The 19,879-nt window shown below is 36.0% G+C and overlaps 1 protein-coding gene across 4 annotated transcripts in view; it reads right to left on the reverse strand.

The window, feature by feature from the left end:
- Positions 1-317: 317 nt before the first annotated feature.
- LOC145675752 (sodium-dependent proline transporter-like) overlaps positions 318-19,879 on the reverse strand; it is a 124,638-nt gene continuing 105,076 nt past the window's right edge. For 3 of the 4 annotated variants that reach the window (XM_081746405.1, XM_081746402.1, XM_081746403.1), the window contains 4 exons: positions 15,735-15,869; positions 10,471-10,668; positions 4,697-4,858; positions 318-1,053 (listed from right to left, as the gene is read on the reverse strand). In XM_081746405.1, the coding sequence (XP_081602531.1) occupies positions 913-1,053; positions 4,697-4,858; positions 10,471-10,668; positions 15,735-15,869 (636 nt within the window). In that variant the 3' untranslated portion in view covers positions 318-912. The remainder of the gene's footprint in view (positions 1,054-4,696; positions 4,859-10,470; positions 10,669-15,734; positions 15,870-19,879) is intronic. The other variant, XM_081746404.1, reaches the window with a different exon arrangement.

A 19,879-nucleotide genomic window follows, 5' to 3' on the forward strand; every position in this document is an offset into this window, starting at 1 on the left:
AGACACCTTTCGCATAAATATTAGATCTTCAACGAATATGTCGTATACTTTTTGAGTCTTCACTACTCAATCCCACTATTTACGATTCAAAATCAATCGAGAACAAGAGATTAAACTACTTCCCCTCCAGCTTTAAAAAAATGTTCTATAATAACTTTCGTAAATATTATTCTAACACCATATAATGTATGTTTATTCAGGTTTTCACATAATCCCTACTTTTGCAGTTGAAGTCAATCAAATACTCATACATCTCCCCCTGAGATTTAAGTAAAAATTCTGTAATAATGTTTAAAAAAAAATACAATTTCGTCGAGTATGGTTTATTTTTTCTGCGAATGTCCCACGTTCCAATTGCTGGTTGTTGCAAACCATTAATAAGGGAGTGCGTTCTCTCCAATTTTATATAACATTTGCCCCCAACATTTACTAAAAGCATACTGTTTATATAGAGAGACTTATTCCTATAATTTGGGATTGAAATTAGTGAAAGCGAAAATCGCTCGCACTTCATCATTAGTTTTAAAACATTTTTTTAAAATCAAATAGTAGAAATAAATAACATCTTGTATTTGGACAAATGTTGAATATTGACAATGACATTACATAAAACAGAATTCTGTCAAAATTTGAACTAGGAAGTAAAATTTTAAATCCATTATACAATATTGAGCTTTAATAACTACCTTTAATAACTAGAGTATATTTTACAGTTCACAACGTTTCTATATGTATATATGAGACTTTTTAAAAGGTTACATTCATTGTAACAATAAATAAATAATTTGTTTCTTAATATTTCTTCCTTGCGTACATTACATTTATTGCAACAACAAATAAACACTTTGTTGAATAATATTTCCTTCTTTGTGGAGAATCTAATGGAAAGCGTCAGATTCATTTCTTCACAGTTCAACCTTTTACTTCACTCGATGTATGGTCCGTGAGTGCGGACTTAAATGAGTAACTCGAATCATCTAGGATCTCTTGTTTGGTCCGTACTGGAGATTTCCAGACGGCACTGCTGTATAAAACTGGTCGTAGTTGGCATCGCTGAAAGAAAATTGTCACAATTACTATAGTGTTGATGTTAGACCCTGAAGATAATGGAAAAACATACATAATCTTTTCTTGGTTTCATTCAGATGAAATGTTTACATTTACAATGCAATTTAAGTTATTCAGATTGATTCGAGGAATAGCATAAACCAATTTGGGGCCCTATACAGGAGCGTTTTAACACTGCAGTGGTCGCGCGGATCACTATTGTGATTCAGGGGTATATCTTTCGTTGCCGCTAGGAGTTGGTAGAACGCTTTACCTTAGGCAGCCATCTACCTTCCCCCACATCATGTGGAACAGACCAGTGATGTCACAACTTTCCTGCTGGCAAAAGTGCGTTTACCGGGTGGTCGATTTTGTGCTTGGATCACTATTGTGATCCACGCGACCAAACACGGACTACATTTTTAAACTTGGCCCATTTTGGTTTTGATATAACTGGGTTTGTTTTCTACACGGTGCGTATATTTAGTGTTTAAAATGTCGGAACGAGACCGTGAACAGATACGTAAGAGGTTAAATGAAACGGAGAGTGATTGTGACAGCATTGTTGGTATAGAAGATCCAGAGGAAGTAGAGGAAGACCTCTTGATTGATACTGAAGTTTCTTATAATTCGACAGTAATGGAGATCAACAAAACGAAGAATCAGAGGCTGCAGCAGTACCCCCGCTACCTGCAGAAGTAGCAGAGGAAGATATTCCAGTAGAAGCAAGACCTACAGGAGAACCTCAACTACCTTCATTTACGTGAGTTTTACATAGGTAAGGAAAAAGGTACGAAAAGAGAGCCAACCCACTGGTATTTGAATCCTCAATTGCCATGTACTTCTAGAGCTCCATATATCAATTTAATACCTCCTTTTCAGGCACCTGGCCCTCATGGTGCTGTTAAAAATGCTCCTACACCTATTGGGGCGTTGGCTTGCCGCATTGACAATAAAATGAATAAGTTTTGTTATAAGTTTGTGTTGTTAAAATTGCAAAAGGTCTTATAAATAAGTGTGTTTTTCTTTAAATAATAAACAAATATTAATAAAATGTGCGTTATACTTTGCTTTATACTCTGCACCAACCATACGATAACAGTACTATAAATATAACTGTGCGAAAAATAAATTAGGCTGTGGATCACAATATTGATCCGCGCGACCAAACATGTAATCTGAAGAGCGCGACCACTGCACTGTTAAGCGTTGCATTAAGAGTTCGATTAATGTGTGACGCTAACTTCGTATTTAGAAACACGTTAGTGACGTTGACAACGATTTATGTCGAGAAATGCTAGCCACGACTTTTCTATAGATTTGTCGCAACATATTAGTAGAAATCAATATAAAGGAGAATGGGTCTCTTTTACCTTGATTTTTCCTAATGTATTTGGATAATCCTGCAAAAAAGTCGTGTCAAGCTTTTATCGATATAAATCGTTGTTAACCTCACTTACATGTTACTAAATACGGAAGTTGCATTACGCGTTAATCAAACAACGCTTAAAACCACTTTGCATAAGGGTGAAGATTTTTACAATTTTTAAGATTTTATTTCACAGTTAACAACTAAGTTTATTCTCGAAATTATATTTAGAGGTATGGTTTCATATCTTAGAATGTTCTACAGGCCATCGATTCAAAAGCAAATGTATCATTTTGTTGAACTCATGGAAGCTGGAATAGCGACAGGGAACTGGACACAAGAAAAGAGTTGTCGGCGAGAGACCGGTGGCGTAATTCGGATAGGCAAAACCAATTTATAGAAAAGTCATTTCTGTTTTATCTAAAAGCAGTTTGATTTTTCATTTAAACCGGTTTTTGACAGAAAATCGAAACCGGTTTTTGATGGGAAACCTAACCAGTTTGAAAACCGAAATCTGGTTTTGACAGAAAACTGAACCGTTTCGATTAAAAAAATGTTTTTGAGAGAAAATCTAACCAGTTTTGATAGAAAACCATTTAAAAAACTGTTTCCTGAATGTTTTGAAGAACAGATTTCTGTTTTCATAAACATCGAAAAACCGGCTTTTGTTCTCACCTCTAGTTAATATCAGTTTACTTAAATTTTTAAAATAGTATTAACTCCGATAATAAAAAGCTAACATCTAAGTCTATGCATAGCAGTAATTCCTAATAGAAAGTTCCGCTAATATGTGTCGCTACCTGCGCTATCGTTTGCTAGTCAGTGATTTAGATCAACACAATGATGTATGTAACGAAGTGGTTGAATAATTGCCTAACAGTAAGTATGACATGGAGTTTGGTAAAGTTGCTGGGCAAACTTAAAAATAGTTAAATATAAACAATTAGAGCTAGCACGATTTTAGTAAAGCAGGCCAAAGACTTGGCGGATTTTGTATTGCTATTATTAGTACAAAAAACATATTTTTAATACTTGAAGTCTATCAAGAATATTTTATAATAATACATTTATATTAGTTATTAGAATTTGCATAATCTTTATCTTATTAATTGATCGATGATTGTATTTACTTTAACATTCTGATTATCAGTCAGTTCTTATACGTACTATTTCTTATCAACTTCATAATATTTTACTTCAAAAATTCCAAATAAGCATGTTTTACTTCTCAATCTTTGAATTTTCTGTATCTAACTTAATATTTGATCTTAGATCATCTTAGATCATCAATAGAATCCAAGCCAATATCTAACTTCGTTTCCTACATTCTCCTGCTTTAATTTTGTAATTGGATTCTATTTTAGGCTGGAGCCGCAGTAAACCGTTCACTTCTGGTACGTGAGATCTCTACTTTGATCCTAGCTATCGGCAAATGGGGTTTGCAGTGGACAAACACAGGATGTGTGAGTTCTCCCAGGATTCTACTGTTTCCTCCCACTTACTTTTTTCATCATTTCGTTCATTATCATAATCACCATCTCCCTTGGCTGCAGTGTATAAACAGGAAGCATTAAACTAAAACACATCGTTTAAAAAATTCATTTCAGCCAGCATGAGATCATGATCTTAAACTTTTGTAACAGAAAGCACGTGTAGTGAGGCTGTAATGCATCTTTCTTAAAAAAATAATAATTGCAAATTAAATTAATACATTTTAATTAGGATAAATTTTTCCTAAAATTCCTCTCTTATCGTTGGACTGTAAAATAACCCACCAAATTACAGTCATCTACTGAATTTACATGATCCTTTTCATTACTTTTACTTAATTAGACCATTTATATATTCAACTCATAGTTTCAAACTATTTGGATCAGAAATTTGGAACGTAGTGATACTAGGTAGTTGTTTGTATGTGTGATATTTTAAAAAAAATATATGAACTTATTCAATAATCGAATCAGATTTTTGATGAATTGCAGGAGATTACTTTTAAATTTTCAAAATATCTACAATTCCAAAATTTTGACTTTGTCTTCTAAAATATCACAGTATAAACTCGCCTTTATGTACCAAGTGAAATAAGGTTTCAGTGCCATCAAAATGACGTATCTTTCATTGTGCTGTCACAATATGATTAAAAAATAAACTTAAGAGAAAAGGCTGGAGAGACTTAAGCCGAATTCCAGAGAGCAGTATCTTATAGAATTTAGAGACAAACAGATCAGAATTCGTATAAATATACAATGTTTCTATCAACTAAAGTAATTAAATTCATACCTCATGTCTCCATAACTGGGAAACATGTATAATGCTGAAAAGTAGCACTATTATAATTGGAAGAACGTTAATTAACCATCCAAAGAAGATAGCAGTCTTCGGATAAAGAACACCCTCAGAATTAGGATTTACCCATGATACAAAACTCGTAACACATATGCACTGTAAGAAAACAAAAAAACAAAAAAATAAAAAAATAAAAAAAATAAATAAATATATTGTTAAGTTATTTTCTCGTTATCATTTAGAAAATTAGAAAAATTCAAGATAGTTTTCGATTTATATCCGACCAATTTTTTAACGCTGCTGTCATCTCTGTACTCGTGCTTTCATCAGTGTGTGAATTCTGCTTACAAGTGCACAGTGCCATCTTAGTGCTATTCAAATGCCCCGAAAGTGAAAAATTATTGGCAAGAGTACATCATGGCTCTTTCATACGTATATTTTGTACAACCAATGAAAGTGTTGCCTGAGGTATTTCATGGAATTTGTCGATCGATAAGGACATGAGAATCCACCACTCTTGGATAACATGGCCCGGAGATTAAATTCTTTCGTAGTCCATTGTCAGTCACAACCTCCTTCCTGCGCAGGCCCTTATCCACGGGGGGCTAGGGAGTCCCCCTAAAATGTTCACGGTAGGCATACAAATGAACTATAATATGGTGATGAACTATACTATGATTGGATCATGCCTCCCCTAACTTCAACCGCCCCCTCCTCTAAATTTTTGGGCTGGCTACGAGACTGTTCCTGCGTCACTTTGCTGAACGTAAGACAAACTGTCTCAAACTGTACGAAAGACATTTAAATGAAGGGGTCATAATGGAAGACGGTTTTCACATTGGAATGTGGCCTACATTTATCTCAATAGTAATGGAAACATTTAGATAATTACGTACCGTAACATCTCTCGGAAGGAAAGTAACAAGTTTAACAACCAGTGCTGAGAACACTTCTAGCATACAATCGTAATTGTCACCAGATGGTTACGAGGGGAAGTTCGGGTTACGTAAGGGAGAATAAAATGTGAAAGTGAATGCTGCCTACTTTCATCGCTTTATCATGGTCTCAACCTATCGAAAGACATCCCTCGTTTGTATGGAGCCAACAGAATCAGGTGAAGATGGTCAAATCTTCCGCCCATTCCGTCAAGGTTTTATTATGACACAAAGCAGAAAGCACGGAATTCTTATATCTGTGATTCATCGTGGTTTGTTGCTGTGATAATTGCGATGTCAGACGATAGTCCATAATCCTCGTGGTATGACACAAAACAACCAATGATAGCGACACAGCTTTTCATAAGAACACTCTGAAAATCGGTCAGATATAAAACGAACAACCTTCTGTAATTTTAATGTTGCTAAAATAATATTAGTGAACGAGCTATACTTAGGAATAAAAGGTAAGAGGAATTAAAATTGTTTGAAAACGCTAAAGAGTAGCTGGTAATATGCAGGTAAATACTACGGTTACATTTTTTAAAAATAAAATAAATGAAACAGGCGGTAAATGCAAATAAGTGAGTTGAGAAAACTGTAGAATGAAGAAAGTTGAAAAAAATTCGAGAAAATCCTGGAATACGATACCGTCCACCTTAAAATATCATTGCTTAAACTTTCCACCCATAACGTTATGTTGAGCTGCGATCAAAGTTCGATGTGTGAAATCGGTTTTAATAAAGAGGTTACTTACGAGGTTCCAAATTCTAATTTAATACATCAATGACCTTAGACTAAGAGTTGTCCCTAAGTTTCAAAACATTTAGATGATATATTAGGTCAACATCCTCAAATTTCAATTCTGGCAATTTTCTTTAACCATTAAAGGGAACAAGTTAAACCACTCAAATTTACCCGACTCCTAAAGAATAATTAAAATATTTTATTTTTTAATAATTTCAAAGTTTAAGGGTGAGCCAAATGTGTTCCTCTCAATGTACTTCTGTTCGATTAAAGACAATGAGACCTTGTATTCATCCATATGATAATATATTATAATTTACCTTAGTGAATATTAAGTGCAACATCCAAAATTCGTGCCTCATGCTAATTCAACTTTCCTGCCAAAATTTAAAATTTCCTCCAAATATCAAGCTTTACTTTTGATAATTTTATACCTATAAAAGGGAACAAGCGGTATCAACCAAATTTAGAGAAGTGTATATATATAGGCACGGATCCATGGGGAGGGCTATAGGGACTATAGCTGCCGCCTTGACGCTCAGTTATACACTGGATAAAATGGCCCTCAATCCTACTTTCTTTACACTGGATAAAGCGGCAAACTATGGTTTAGTTTCTCCCTTAATCATATTCTGGATCCGCGGTTGTATATATAGAAGTTCTATCGACTGAAACCCGTTCAGTGGTCATAATTCATGAAATAAATTTTATTTTGAGCGGAAACTTGTACACTATCTAGAGCCGTCTATGGTTAGCGTGCAGTAAAAATATTGTTCAGAAGAAGTCACCATGAGTGTTGAGACACTTGTCCCATTGTGTCACTAACTTATAAATGCCGTCCATGCAAAATTTGGACGGCTGACTATTAAACCAATCATGCACAGCGTCCTTGCAACGTGTGGACGCGCCTTGTCATGCAACACAATTACTCCAGCGGTCAATAAACCAGACCTTTTGTTTTTGATGGCTCTCCGTAAGAGTGTCAAGGTCTGGCAGTACCGTGCGGCGTTGATGGACTGTCCTGGTTCCTTGAAGTCGAGCAATTATGGTCCTGGCAATGAAAGAACACAGACACCATAACCTTCCCCGTAGACGGTTGCATCTTGAATTTTTTGGGACGTAGAGATGACGGGAGTTTCCACTGCACAGTGGAAAACTTTGAACTCGGTTCAAAATGATGGCACCAAGTTTCCTCCTCAGCAACAATGCGCAGCAAGAAGTCGTTACCTTCCAAATTGTAACGTGACAAATGTTCAACGGCGCAACCTATACCTCCGACTTTTGGTCATCCGTCAACACTCTGGTGATCCACTAGAGAAATATGTATTTGAATATTAGGGAACATTTACTAAATTTTGTTCTTTGACAGCTCCGAAATTTAAAGGGTGAACCAACACACCCTTCTCTAATTTTGGGAAGGGAGCATCAATGCACCTATGTTTTATGAAAGAGAATAGGCCCCTATACTTAACTATGTAACCATATAATGAGTTAAAACCTCATCAAAAAAATATAAATTAGTTCAATAACCGAGCACGTGGTGATACTAATATTTCGAAATGTTTTCCCACAGACGGCGATAAGCACTACCATCAAAATTTACGGTGTATATATTTAACTCCTAGAGAACATTTATCAAATATTATTATTATTATTATTATTATTATTATTATTATTATTATTATTATTATTATTATTATTATTTTTGGCAATTCTCATATTTAAGAAATGGTCTATTTTATCCCCGACAAATTTGCGAACGGGATTTATCAATGTACTCATGTCTTGTGAAAGAAAATGGAATCCTGTAGTCAACTATATAATGTGATAAACCTAAGACAAAGGGGATAAATTAGGTCAAAAGCCTCCAAATTTTGAATTTTTGGAAATTTTATATTCATAAAAGAGAAAAAGATGGACCACCCAAATTCACAGCGCTAAATATTGGGACCTACAGAACATTTACCGTTCCTTATAACAATTCCCAAACGCAAGGTGTGGTAATATGTATTCCTCCCAAAATTAAAGAGGGATACCCATGCCCAATGAAAGGGAATGGGCCCTCTACTTAACTATATGACAATATAGTGTGATAAAGCCTCACCAAACAGGATAAAATAGTATGAAAAACTCCGAAATTTACGTTTTTGGCAATTTTTTACGCATGAAGGAAACTAGATGGATCACCGAGGCTTCCAGAGGTACATGCTGCGGTTCCCTACTATCATTCCAACTTTATAGTTAAGGAAATTCATAAAATGTAAGTTTGTGGGCCGAGGTACCCCTACCAAAATTTAGAGAGGGTGGTTCTAGGTACTAATAGGTCATTGACACTGGGCCAGGGAACCTGGGTGATGAGCCAGGGGTCATTGGGACAAAATCACGTCAACGCTGGCTTTTTTGCTCTGGCGAAATCATTATTGGAACCGAAAGTAGTAGTAAATTTCAACCACTTATGGTTTCGGTAGAATGTTGCAGGTGGTGGTATTATGTTGTTTTGAGACACTGAACCATATTAAGCTGTAGGTCCAAGTCTCATATAGCCTCACTGCTGAAAGATACGCTAAACTGAAAATTAAGTCAAATCAAATTGAGACGCTGAACCAATTAAAAGAAAACTCTTGTCGCTGTCTAATACCGTTTTTGTTCTACGGCAAAAACTGTTGAAACCAGAAATGATTAATGTCAACCACTTCTGGTTAGAATAACAGGTTAACGGAGCAGATGGAATCTTGGGACGCTAATTCTATTGTTTTTTTTAAAAAAACAAACGCTTCTTGATATATCTTCCGTTTTTGGTTGTAATCTGTCGAGGTCGACAGACAGACAAACGGACGGACTTAGTCTTTCTGTAAGACTTCTGACACTTATACATAGCACATTATGGAAGTGTAATAATAAATACTTTCAATATTATGCTTGTTTTGAAATTATCTCATAAACATTAAACATGAATTTTAATAATATCCAAGAAATCTCTATATGTAGAAAAAAGTTCTGCGTTAGTGGTTACTAATTTATCAATGTTCAGTCCGAACCGCCTAAACTAAAAATTTTAAAATTTGAACAGGGCATGGGATTTGTGACGTAAAGTACAACTAAGGAAGGATTTTTGGAAATTCAACGGGGATGGGGGACAAAAAGGGGTCGAAATGATTATATTAGGATGTCCACATCTCCGAATTACTGAAGGTTAGACACGAAATTTGATATATAAACTTCTCATTTAAAATAAGACAAGTGTTTTTAGCGTTTTTTTTTCATATTTAATCTAGAAGGAAAGAGAAAATGGGTGGGAACAAGAAGGAGGTGGGAATTGCAATTATGGTAATAATATGTTCATATCACGGAGTTCCTCAAAGTTAGAGACATTCAATATGGTATTTAGACTTTTCACCTAAAATAATTAAATATGTTTAGATGTTTGATCTAGAAAAACGAAGAAACGTGGTAGAAGCGATTCACTAAGATGTCCATACAAGGCGTTCGAATTTCTTGCGAGATTTCATGTTCAGAAAATTCTATATAAAATGTGCAGAAGGAAGAACTCCTAATATTGACCGCTGTAACAAGTGGGAAGATTTGCTAGTATTTCATAAAACATTTCAAAAAAGGAATTGCCAAAGCTGTTAAAGGTATGCAACATTGGTCTGAACAAACCAAAGACATCGCTATGATACTGTGAAAAGCTTACACAATTTATCTAATAAACTAAGAAGTGGAAACGAACATTGAGCCAACACAAATTCCAGAAGCGGAGGAACTACCCAACATATTTCTCTCGTACTGTAACTCTTTTGTTCACCAGCACTTTTGGTAGCCTGCGAAGTAAGTAACGCAGACAGTACCTCAATAGGTTTCAAGAAACGCCGAAAATACTAAACATTAGCAAATACGCTTCAGCTAGAATTGCTCAGAAGTTGAGGGAAGCTCTTACAATAGAAACAGATGTATTTTCTAATACAAAATATTATTTTCATTATCTTTTCGAGACGGTCTCATTTCAATTCAGTGAATAGTAACTGAACAAGCACTTTTAACTCAAGTAAGTATCTAAGGAAATGATCATATATCAACTGTACTTACAATTAGAAATCCTGGAGTAACTCTCCAACACTGAATATAATATTTGTGCGGTTTGATTTTACAATTGCCTTCAATATCTTCACAGAATCTGTTAACACCATATAACCAAAATACTGTTATGGCTTCAATAGTGCCAATTATAAGTATTGGTATGAATTTGTTAAACGAAAACATAAAAGCCCAGTTATAATAGCCACCCTAAACAGAGAGAAATAATAATTCTGTTAAAATGCACGTCATACACAAGGTGTTTCAAAACAACACCGACAACTTTTGGGAGGTGATTCCTAACACCAAGATAAGATAAAAAGTATAGACCAACCTGGGAGCACGAATGCTTCCTTTCAGAGTTATAGGCTGCCGAAATCATGAAAAAATTAACTTTAAAGGTCCATAGCTCTAAAACTATGGAGCTTACCGTAGTCGGGTTAAGATTTCACTTAGGAACTAGTATGTGCCCTATCAAAATATCCATATTTTAGAATCCTGTGGTACTTCCGGAACAATTTTTATAGGGGTAAGACTTCATATTATTTGCCCGTAGTCAAACTCCGTCTTTAAAAATTGTTGCGTGAGGCCTTAGGATTCTGAAACATGGATTTTTGGATAGGACACATATTAGTTCCTAAATGAAGTCTTAACCCGACTACTGTAGAGCCCATATTTTCTGAGTTATGGATCTTTAAAGTCCATTTTTTCACGTTTTCGGTGGCCTATAACTCTGAAAGGATGCATTTGTGCACCCAGGTTGGTCTATACTTTTAGTCGTTTCTTGGTATCAGGAATCACCTCCCAAACCTTGTTGGTTTTGATTTGAAACACCCTATATAGACACCAACTGTGCTAAATGTTCTTATTCCAATGGTATACGGTTTCATGTTTACGAGTAGTTCCAAGTCTACTTATTATCTTATTCTGTAATACTTATCTTGTCTGAATTTTCTGTCCGAATGCTAGTTTTAGTATTTTTACTTAACCCTACAATACATGATATTGTCATTTAGTTATATTTAGTAGGTTAAGGTTTAAAGTTTTACAATATTGCAAACAACCTATCTAACTATTCTTGATCTTAGATCTAGCTACTTCCGAAATAGGAATATCAGTACAATTTTATTAGTGAAGGAAAAATTGTTATGCAAACTATCTATCAGATTGTCTAAAAGTACTGAAACTTTGGAAGTTAAAATTGAGAATACCTTTATTGTAATTTAAAAACAGTATTATGAAACCATATATACACCATTTTAGTTGCTGACCTTTTGTCATGTTTTAGGTAGCACCATAATTTCGTCGCTACAAAATTTCTGTTGATTTTGATCGAAAAATTATGACACGTAATTATCACAACCCTCTTTTGAAACTAACTGAACACCATTGAGGAAGTTATGAAGAGACCGGAACAAATGATAGTCTGACAGTAGCACGTCCGAGCTATACAGTTGATGCATTTAAACCTTCCAACCAAGTTCTTTTAATTTCTAATAAGTCCTCAAAGATGTATGTGGTCTGGCGTTGTTAGTGTGGTATTCAACATTTCTCTTCAACAGTTCTGGCCATTTTCTTTTTCGAATTGTTAGGTACACTCACGCTAATTTTCGACAACTGGTCCATGTCTATCGTTACGCCCAGTGGCATTAGCTAGTAAACAATGTGGGCTTTGTCACAAAATGTGGAGCTTCTCCTCACTTCACGACCACGATCTTTTTCCCACACTACTGTTGTAGGCAATACACTTTTCATCACTCGTGGTCAACTACTTCAGAAATGGTTCGAGTTCGTTACGTTTCAATAGAAGTTCTCAGACGGAAATTCGATCGAGTACGTGCTTTTGAGTCATATTATGTGGCACCCAAACGTCGAGCTTCTTTTCGTAGCCAGATTTCACCAAATTGTTTAACGTTGTTAGGTAACGCATGTGTAAGGCCAGTTTTAGACGAAAGCATTTATCGTAGCATTTCTCGTAGCAGATGTGCTGCCAAAAATCTCGTATAATATTCTATGGCATGAAAAGTATATTGTGCTTTTACATGGTAGCATTTTGATAAGCATTTTGTCGTGACGTAGCAAACAAATCACTGGAGAAGAGCGCAATTATGGCTCCAAAACTAAAAACAGATATTTCAGTCACTATTTCTTCTAAAGCCCGTTTTCGCATATGGTTATGATACAAAGGACTTTTAACGGTGCAGTTATACTATACAGATCAATAGATTTTAAAATTTACAGAAGAAATTTCTAATGTTTTAATAGAGTAGTGTATAAGTAATGAAAATATGGTGTGCAATTACATCTGAGATGCGTATTTATGTGGAAATATAGAAATTAAACTCGAACCTGAAATGCACGTAATTTTCAATAAGCTGCCATAAAATTTTGGCAGGTCTGTAACTTCCCCATTTTGTAACGAAAACAGAACCCAACCATCCCCATCGGGGCTTCTAACCCATTCCCACTACTTACTTCTCCTCCTCCTCCTCCTCCTACTACTACTATTATTCTTACTACTAATACTACTACTGCTTACTACTACTACTTACTCCTCCTCCTCCTCCTCTTACTAATACTACTACTACTTACTCCTCCTCCTCCTCCTCTTACTACTACTACTACTACTTATACTATGGATCCATATAGTAAAACTACACGTTACCACCTGTTAAAGTGAACCTGCACCGGAGAATGCAAGAGCACACCAATAAATGAAACGAGAAAGTTTTTTTAAATGAATTTCTGTATGTATCCGTATAGTGAAACTGCACGATTTAACTTTGTACAAACAAGTATGTTCCTCATATTTTTTTAATCAACATAATAAAAGTATCCCTACTCTAACTTTTTTCTTTACTACAATTCAATTTCCCACACATCGCTTCCTTTTAACGCACCACGGCGCTGCAATCGGAGCAGAAATGCTGGGGAAAATGCTACGAAATAGAGCAGGTTCTATCGACAAGAAATGCCATAGGATATGCCATGGCATGGGAAATGCTATAGCATTTGCTACTTTACACGGTAGGATATCGATGATACGATTTTTGCTACGAGAAATGCTACGATAAATGCTTCCGTCTAAAACTAGCCTAAGTCATTAGTGAAGTCATGACTGCTTACATGCTGAACTTGACCGATTTTTGCTGTGGTTTGTCACCAACTGCGAGAAGCATTTTGGACTTCATAACGTTCAGAACGAAAGCGACTGAACCTTCTTTTTGCTGTCGCTTTTAATAACGTATCTTGCCCATAAATTTCTTCACGGTCTGCGTAGTATTTGCGCCTTTATTAAAATAAGACTGTAAAATATAGCACGATCTTTCGGAAAGCTTAGTCATCTTCACGTCGCAATACGTTACATCTGATTATTACATCTAACACTTTTCCCCATCTACTAGCTTTAACTGTCAGCTGTTGAATGACATTAACCCGCTGCGACACATATCTCTGAGATTTGGAACACTCGCGTGCAAACGGCTCAGTACTTTTAAACTACTTGATATTTAAGATTATATATCATTATCATACATCGATGGGACTTCGTAGCGTACGGACACGTACTTCTCGCGCTCTCAATGAATGCAATGGACAAAAGTCAGAAGCTGTGCTCTCAGATAGTGACCTTAATGCAAACTAATCAAGATCATTTAAATAAAATCATAGGAATAATTTCTCAAGATCCTACTATGATGGCATGTCTTAGATGTTTCAAATTCGATCCAATTCCTCAAGTGCATTGGGACAACGAAAATCTGCTCACTAAAGGAGTTTTGGCTACACAAGCTTCTATTCAGAGACAACTTTTTAATCTAATATATATGAACTTCAGCAGTGTGGACCTCAAGCTAATCCCCCGCTGTTTTCTTCAATCAACCCAAACTCCAATACCAAGGATTCTGGCTCTTTTCAGGAACATCTTCATTCCACTAAGCCAAGGGAAAGACGACCATTTAAGATACCTAAACGCACAGTTAAATCAAGACAAGTGCCTACACCTAGTGTGTCTAAAACTAGTAGTTTTGCTCCTCTAACCACACCTGATACATTGGATGCTACGGAAGGGAACCAAATGGATACTTCCACTGAAGACTCCGCAAAGGAAGATAACAACCTTTTAAATAATGTTAGGTGACCACCTGAAATTCGCAGATATACTAAATCACTTATAATTCATGATTACCCAGATGGAAAAGGATATAAACTAACGCATAGTGCTGCCACAGTATGCAAGGATATTCCTTGCTGCGCAGTTTACAAAAATCACATAAAGTATAATTGTAACTCTCAAGAAGACTACCAGGCATTGATTGAATTACTCAAAGAATTTAAACTGCAATATGCATTGGAAATGGCCAAAACTAAAGCAATCATTACTTAAAGTAGTCATTCGACAGCTACCAATAGATACACATATTGACAATATAAAAACTGATCTGAATAGAGGATACCCTGTACTTTCAGTCCAGCAAATGAAAGGACGAGGGTACAACTAATACCACTCTTACATGCCACTTTAAAGAAGACTAAGGACGCTCCTGACATACTAACTCTCACCTATTTGGAGTTTTATAAAGTGAAAATTGAACCATATAAAGCCAAAATATATGTACTGTACAACTTTATACAGTTGATTTTACCTTTCACGATATGACGGACTTTCGAGGGCATGAACATGCGTTTTAAGGACCACTTTCAGGAGTAGTTTTTTCGTGAAGTGCGTGGTGGATAGAGGATTGGAACACAAGGAACTGGACGGCCACACTTTGTCGGTGCATACTCCGACGCCACCAGTGTCTTGATTCCACACAACACTAGTAGGGCCAGCTTCACTGTGCTCCAGTTTGGATGTGGATAAATCGGTGATACACAGTCCAGGGTGTCACGCTACATATGGTCGCTCTATGGGAATCACAGTGAGACATCAAACAGTAGATCTTTGTTCGTATTGCTGTTTACCAGTGTTTTAACAACTGAAATGTGAATCAGAAAGTGCTATAACGTATCCTTTCCAGAACCGATTCAATTTCGGCACCATCAGGCTGCGAACAACATGACTATTTTGCAAGCAGACACAGGACATTCTACTGCCTCAGTGGTGTAACTTCCATGTTTCTATGCTGTTCCTTACCGTATTGTGCCTTTTGCATTTCGTCTATATGGAAGCATATCAATTTCCATACATTTAATAACTACATTGCGAATAAGGAGACTCAAAACTATATGTCTCTACTAGGCAAACTGCTATTAATACTAGATATTCTTTTACTTACATAAACGGCAAACGGGAAACATACAAAGAAAGACAACAAACAAAAAATAGATAATGCGATGGCATTTCTTAGCCTTGAAGTAATGAAGTCATACTCAATCCGTAACGATGAGAAAATCATTTCTGTGAGAATTAGCTGTAATGAGAACAACAAAGTAACTTTAGGATGAATTTTGATATTCTATATTGATAATTTAACATTACAATGAAGCTAGAATTCTGTGCATAATCAGAAATAACTCTTGGTTTTTGGTTCGACTTGTCTCTTGCGTCTTGTCAAAGATTTCGAATAGATCCGAGTTCAACCCCAGATAAGAGCTTATGTAGTAGGACCCTATGCTGAGCTGTAAGTCCACGTCTCACATAGTCATAGTGTCGAAAAGAGATGTTAAAACGAATATAATTGAAAAATTAGGTCGGCTAGAAATAAAGAAAAGAAATCACGCACAGCGATATTTCTTCGGTCTTTTTGGGATGTTTCAAAGAACTTTCTGAAGTACACCAAAGTTTGTAAGTTTGGGAAGAATGGAATGTTAAACTAGATTGTCCTAAATTCGAGCAATTTCGGGCTTATTTTGAATATTACACGAATTGAATCGGGCTCAGACTGAGTCTTGCGTTTTGAAATACGGCTCTCTGCCAAGTCATGCTTATACTTGTATTATCTGATCCATGAAGACCTCTGAACGAAGCAACAGGCGACCTTGTTTAATACAGAAAAGCAACATATTCCATTAACAATCAAGTGAAGTTGTGAGAGCGATCTCTTATGTATGTAAGAGATGTAAGAAATCACAATACATAACTCAATTTTGATTTTTGTTTGTATGAAGTATAACATTGCTTACCATACTAAGACCATGTGAGATATGTATAGAGTTGCCATAATTTTTTGATCCAAAATAAGGACAAGCCTTAAAATGACGACCCATCAAGGTACGGTGCACAAACATAGAGAAAACATTTTGAAATTTCTTGCCTAAAAGTCACCTTTATAGGTTATCACACAATTGTTTACTGTAATACTTAAAACACTATTGGAAACTAACATGTTTCATTTTTTTCATCAACACAAATATAATAAATCATGCAATTAGTCTAAAGTACATAGGCTATGTTAAATCTAACCAAAAGAACCCTGGAATGGAAAAATGAGACACTTTTTTAAAAACGTAACCTACCTTATTAATAGTGACTAAAATATGCTATATGCTGAAAACTCAATTCTTTTCGCCCAAGATTTTAGCGATTCCCGACTCAGAAATTTTTGGGCAGCTCCAAAACTGTCAAATACGGACATTTTCCTATTTAATGCTTTATACGGTACGGACACGGACACGAGCCTAAAAATACAAACAGTCCGTACAAAATATGGACATACGGCAACCCTAGATATGGACCTAGATATTTAACCTAGGATCAGCATGACGATCTCCCCACCAAGAATCGAACGCAGATTTCTGTCATCAAAGTTAAGTCGCTTAACATTTTAGACAATTCGTAATAAATAAGATGCATTATAGTGTGACAAGTCGACACTGTGCCCATGAGTCTATCGTGGACAAAAATATAGGTTACCGAACTTATCAGACTATGCAAAAAGAGGCACATATAAAGACTCCGTGTTGTTTTGTTTGATGGTTTGAAAATGCCCAACTACATAAATTTATTGTCCCGGTAGGTGAGGTGACTTTGAGTTTAACGTCTCGTTCAACAGCGAGGCTATATGAGACGTGAACTTACTGATTAACGTGGAATCCGAACCACATGAGTTGCCGCCGAAATCGAACCTGGGCCCCTCACGCCAAAGGCACGTACGCTAACCGTTTAGCCACGAATGAGCTCAAATTTATTGTCGCATATAATGTAGACATCAATATATAGCGGGTTGGAGTTAACAACATATATTCAATACATGAATTAATAAACATTTAATTTCGGAAACTGGATATCACTACATTCCTTCGATACGTTTCACTGTTATATTTATCAACCTCTGTTACACTTCTGGAAGACACCGGTAGCACTGTCATTAATGTAGATGTCCACGGTAGAGTTCCTTACTACTTATAGGATGAAGTCTTTAAAGTGGTGAAGTTGCTCTCTCAATAATTCCTTAAATTTGGTGAACCGATTAGAGTTGCAGGGGCTCACATCAAGCAGTTAAGATATCTCCCAGACCAGCATTCAAATAATCTCTTCACAGAACTTGTATTATGAAAGCAGGTGTTGTCATGAACAATTGATGCATGTTCGCAAAAAATACTTCATTGTTGCATGACTGGCTATCTATAGTTCATTCAACGAACCTTCTGATCCTGATGTAAACATTGCAGAATGGTATTAGTCCGCCAGTCATCAGATGATTGGCTATCGCAGCGCTTCTTTCGAGAAGCACATGCTTGTATCCTTCCCGCACGCGACCATATTGTAAACTGTGATTCGCGCGTAAGATGGGTCAAAGCCACCTTCTACGCATGCGTATCCTCTTTTATTGCATTAATTCAATTTAGTTCTTAGATACAATGTTGTTTCTTTATTTAACTGTAAGGAAACTGCATTTCTAATAATGAGCCTTAAAAGCAACAAAGACATTGAAAAACAGCTTACTTAACAATGGACTATTTTCTTCTGCCGCATGGATGTTCCAAGGCTCTTTAACCAATAAAATGAAACAATCACCACGTGTATTTGTTTACATGAGGTATTGAACGTTCCTTGAATAAACTTTAGTAATGCAAGGCTTCATTGTCACAGGTTTCTAACAAGTAAACCTTACATTTAGGTGAATCGAGTTGCTGACTGAGACACATATGAGAAAGTAGTACTAAATGTGGTCAGTATTTCAGTGAAGTTGTAGGTGCGAAGCTCCAGGGGTTTAGGAGATCTAGCTACCAGAACATCACATGGAAGTACAGAATAGTCTTCATACAGTTGGAGGTAAAAGCCCTGTAAGACCTCTTGTAACGACAAAAGGTGAATAACAAATATATGGGTACCTATTAGGACTAGGGGGATGTCATATAGTAAGGGTATACCTGACGGCGGCCACCTTGAAATCCGCCATTTTGAATTAAGGTCAAGTTTTTATAATAGGAATAGGGTCATGCGATACATGATGTAAGGCGCAAATTTAATCAGAAGAACAATGGTGACGTTAATTTAGATTTACGCGCAATTGGTAAAAAGTTACAGGGAAATTAAATATTGTTGCAGCATATGTATTAGTCCTTTACCCCACCTTATAAATTTTGTGTTAATGATAATAATTAAATAAAAATCAGGTGGATAAATATTAGGTCTATGGTAAGAGTTGCCTTGATGGCGGCCATGTTCAAACCCGCCATTTTGAATCAGACAAACGTTTTAAACAAAACGCATAACAGTGACACGTTGGATTTATGGTAAAATTTGCTATTAATAAGGTGTCAGTGTTATGCGTTTTGTTTAAAACGTTTGTCTGATTCAAAATGGCGGATTTGAACATGGCCGCCATCAAGGCAACTCTTACCATAGACCTAATATTTATCCACCTGCTTTTTATTTAATTATTATCATTAACACAAAATTTACAAGGTAGGGTAAAGGACTAATACATATGCTGCAACAATATTTAATTTCCCTGTAACTTTTTACCAATTGCGCGTAAATCTAAATTAACGTCACCATTGTTCTTCTGATTAAATTTGCGCCTTACATCATGTATCGCATGACCCTATTCCTATTATAAAAACTTGACCTTAATTCAAAATGGCGGATTTCAAGATGGCCGCCGTCAGGTATACCCTTACATGGCTTCCCCCTAGTCCTAATATGTACCCATATATTTGTTATTCACCTTTTGTCGTTACAAGAGGTCTTACAGGGCTTTTACCTCCAACTGTATGAAGACTATTCTGTACTTCCATGTGATGTACTGGTAGCTAGATCTCCTAAACCCCTGGAGCTTCGCACCTACAACTTCACTGAAATACTGACCACATTTAGTACTACTTTCTAATATGTGTCTCAGTCAGCAACTCGATTCACCCAAACGTAAGGTTTACTTGTAAGAGACCGACACGATATTCTTTAGCGATCTTGCACGAGATTCATTTTTAGCAAACATCACTTTAAGTGATCTCATTTCACATCACTTATTAATTG

The sequence above is a fragment of the Thermobia domestica genome, chromosome 18, assembly GCF_964235325.1.
Source record: "Thermobia domestica chromosome 18, izTheDome1.hap1.1, whole genome shotgun sequence".
Classification (NCBI taxonomy): domain Eukaryota; kingdom Metazoa; phylum Arthropoda; class Insecta; order Zygentoma; family Lepismatidae; genus Thermobia; species Thermobia domestica.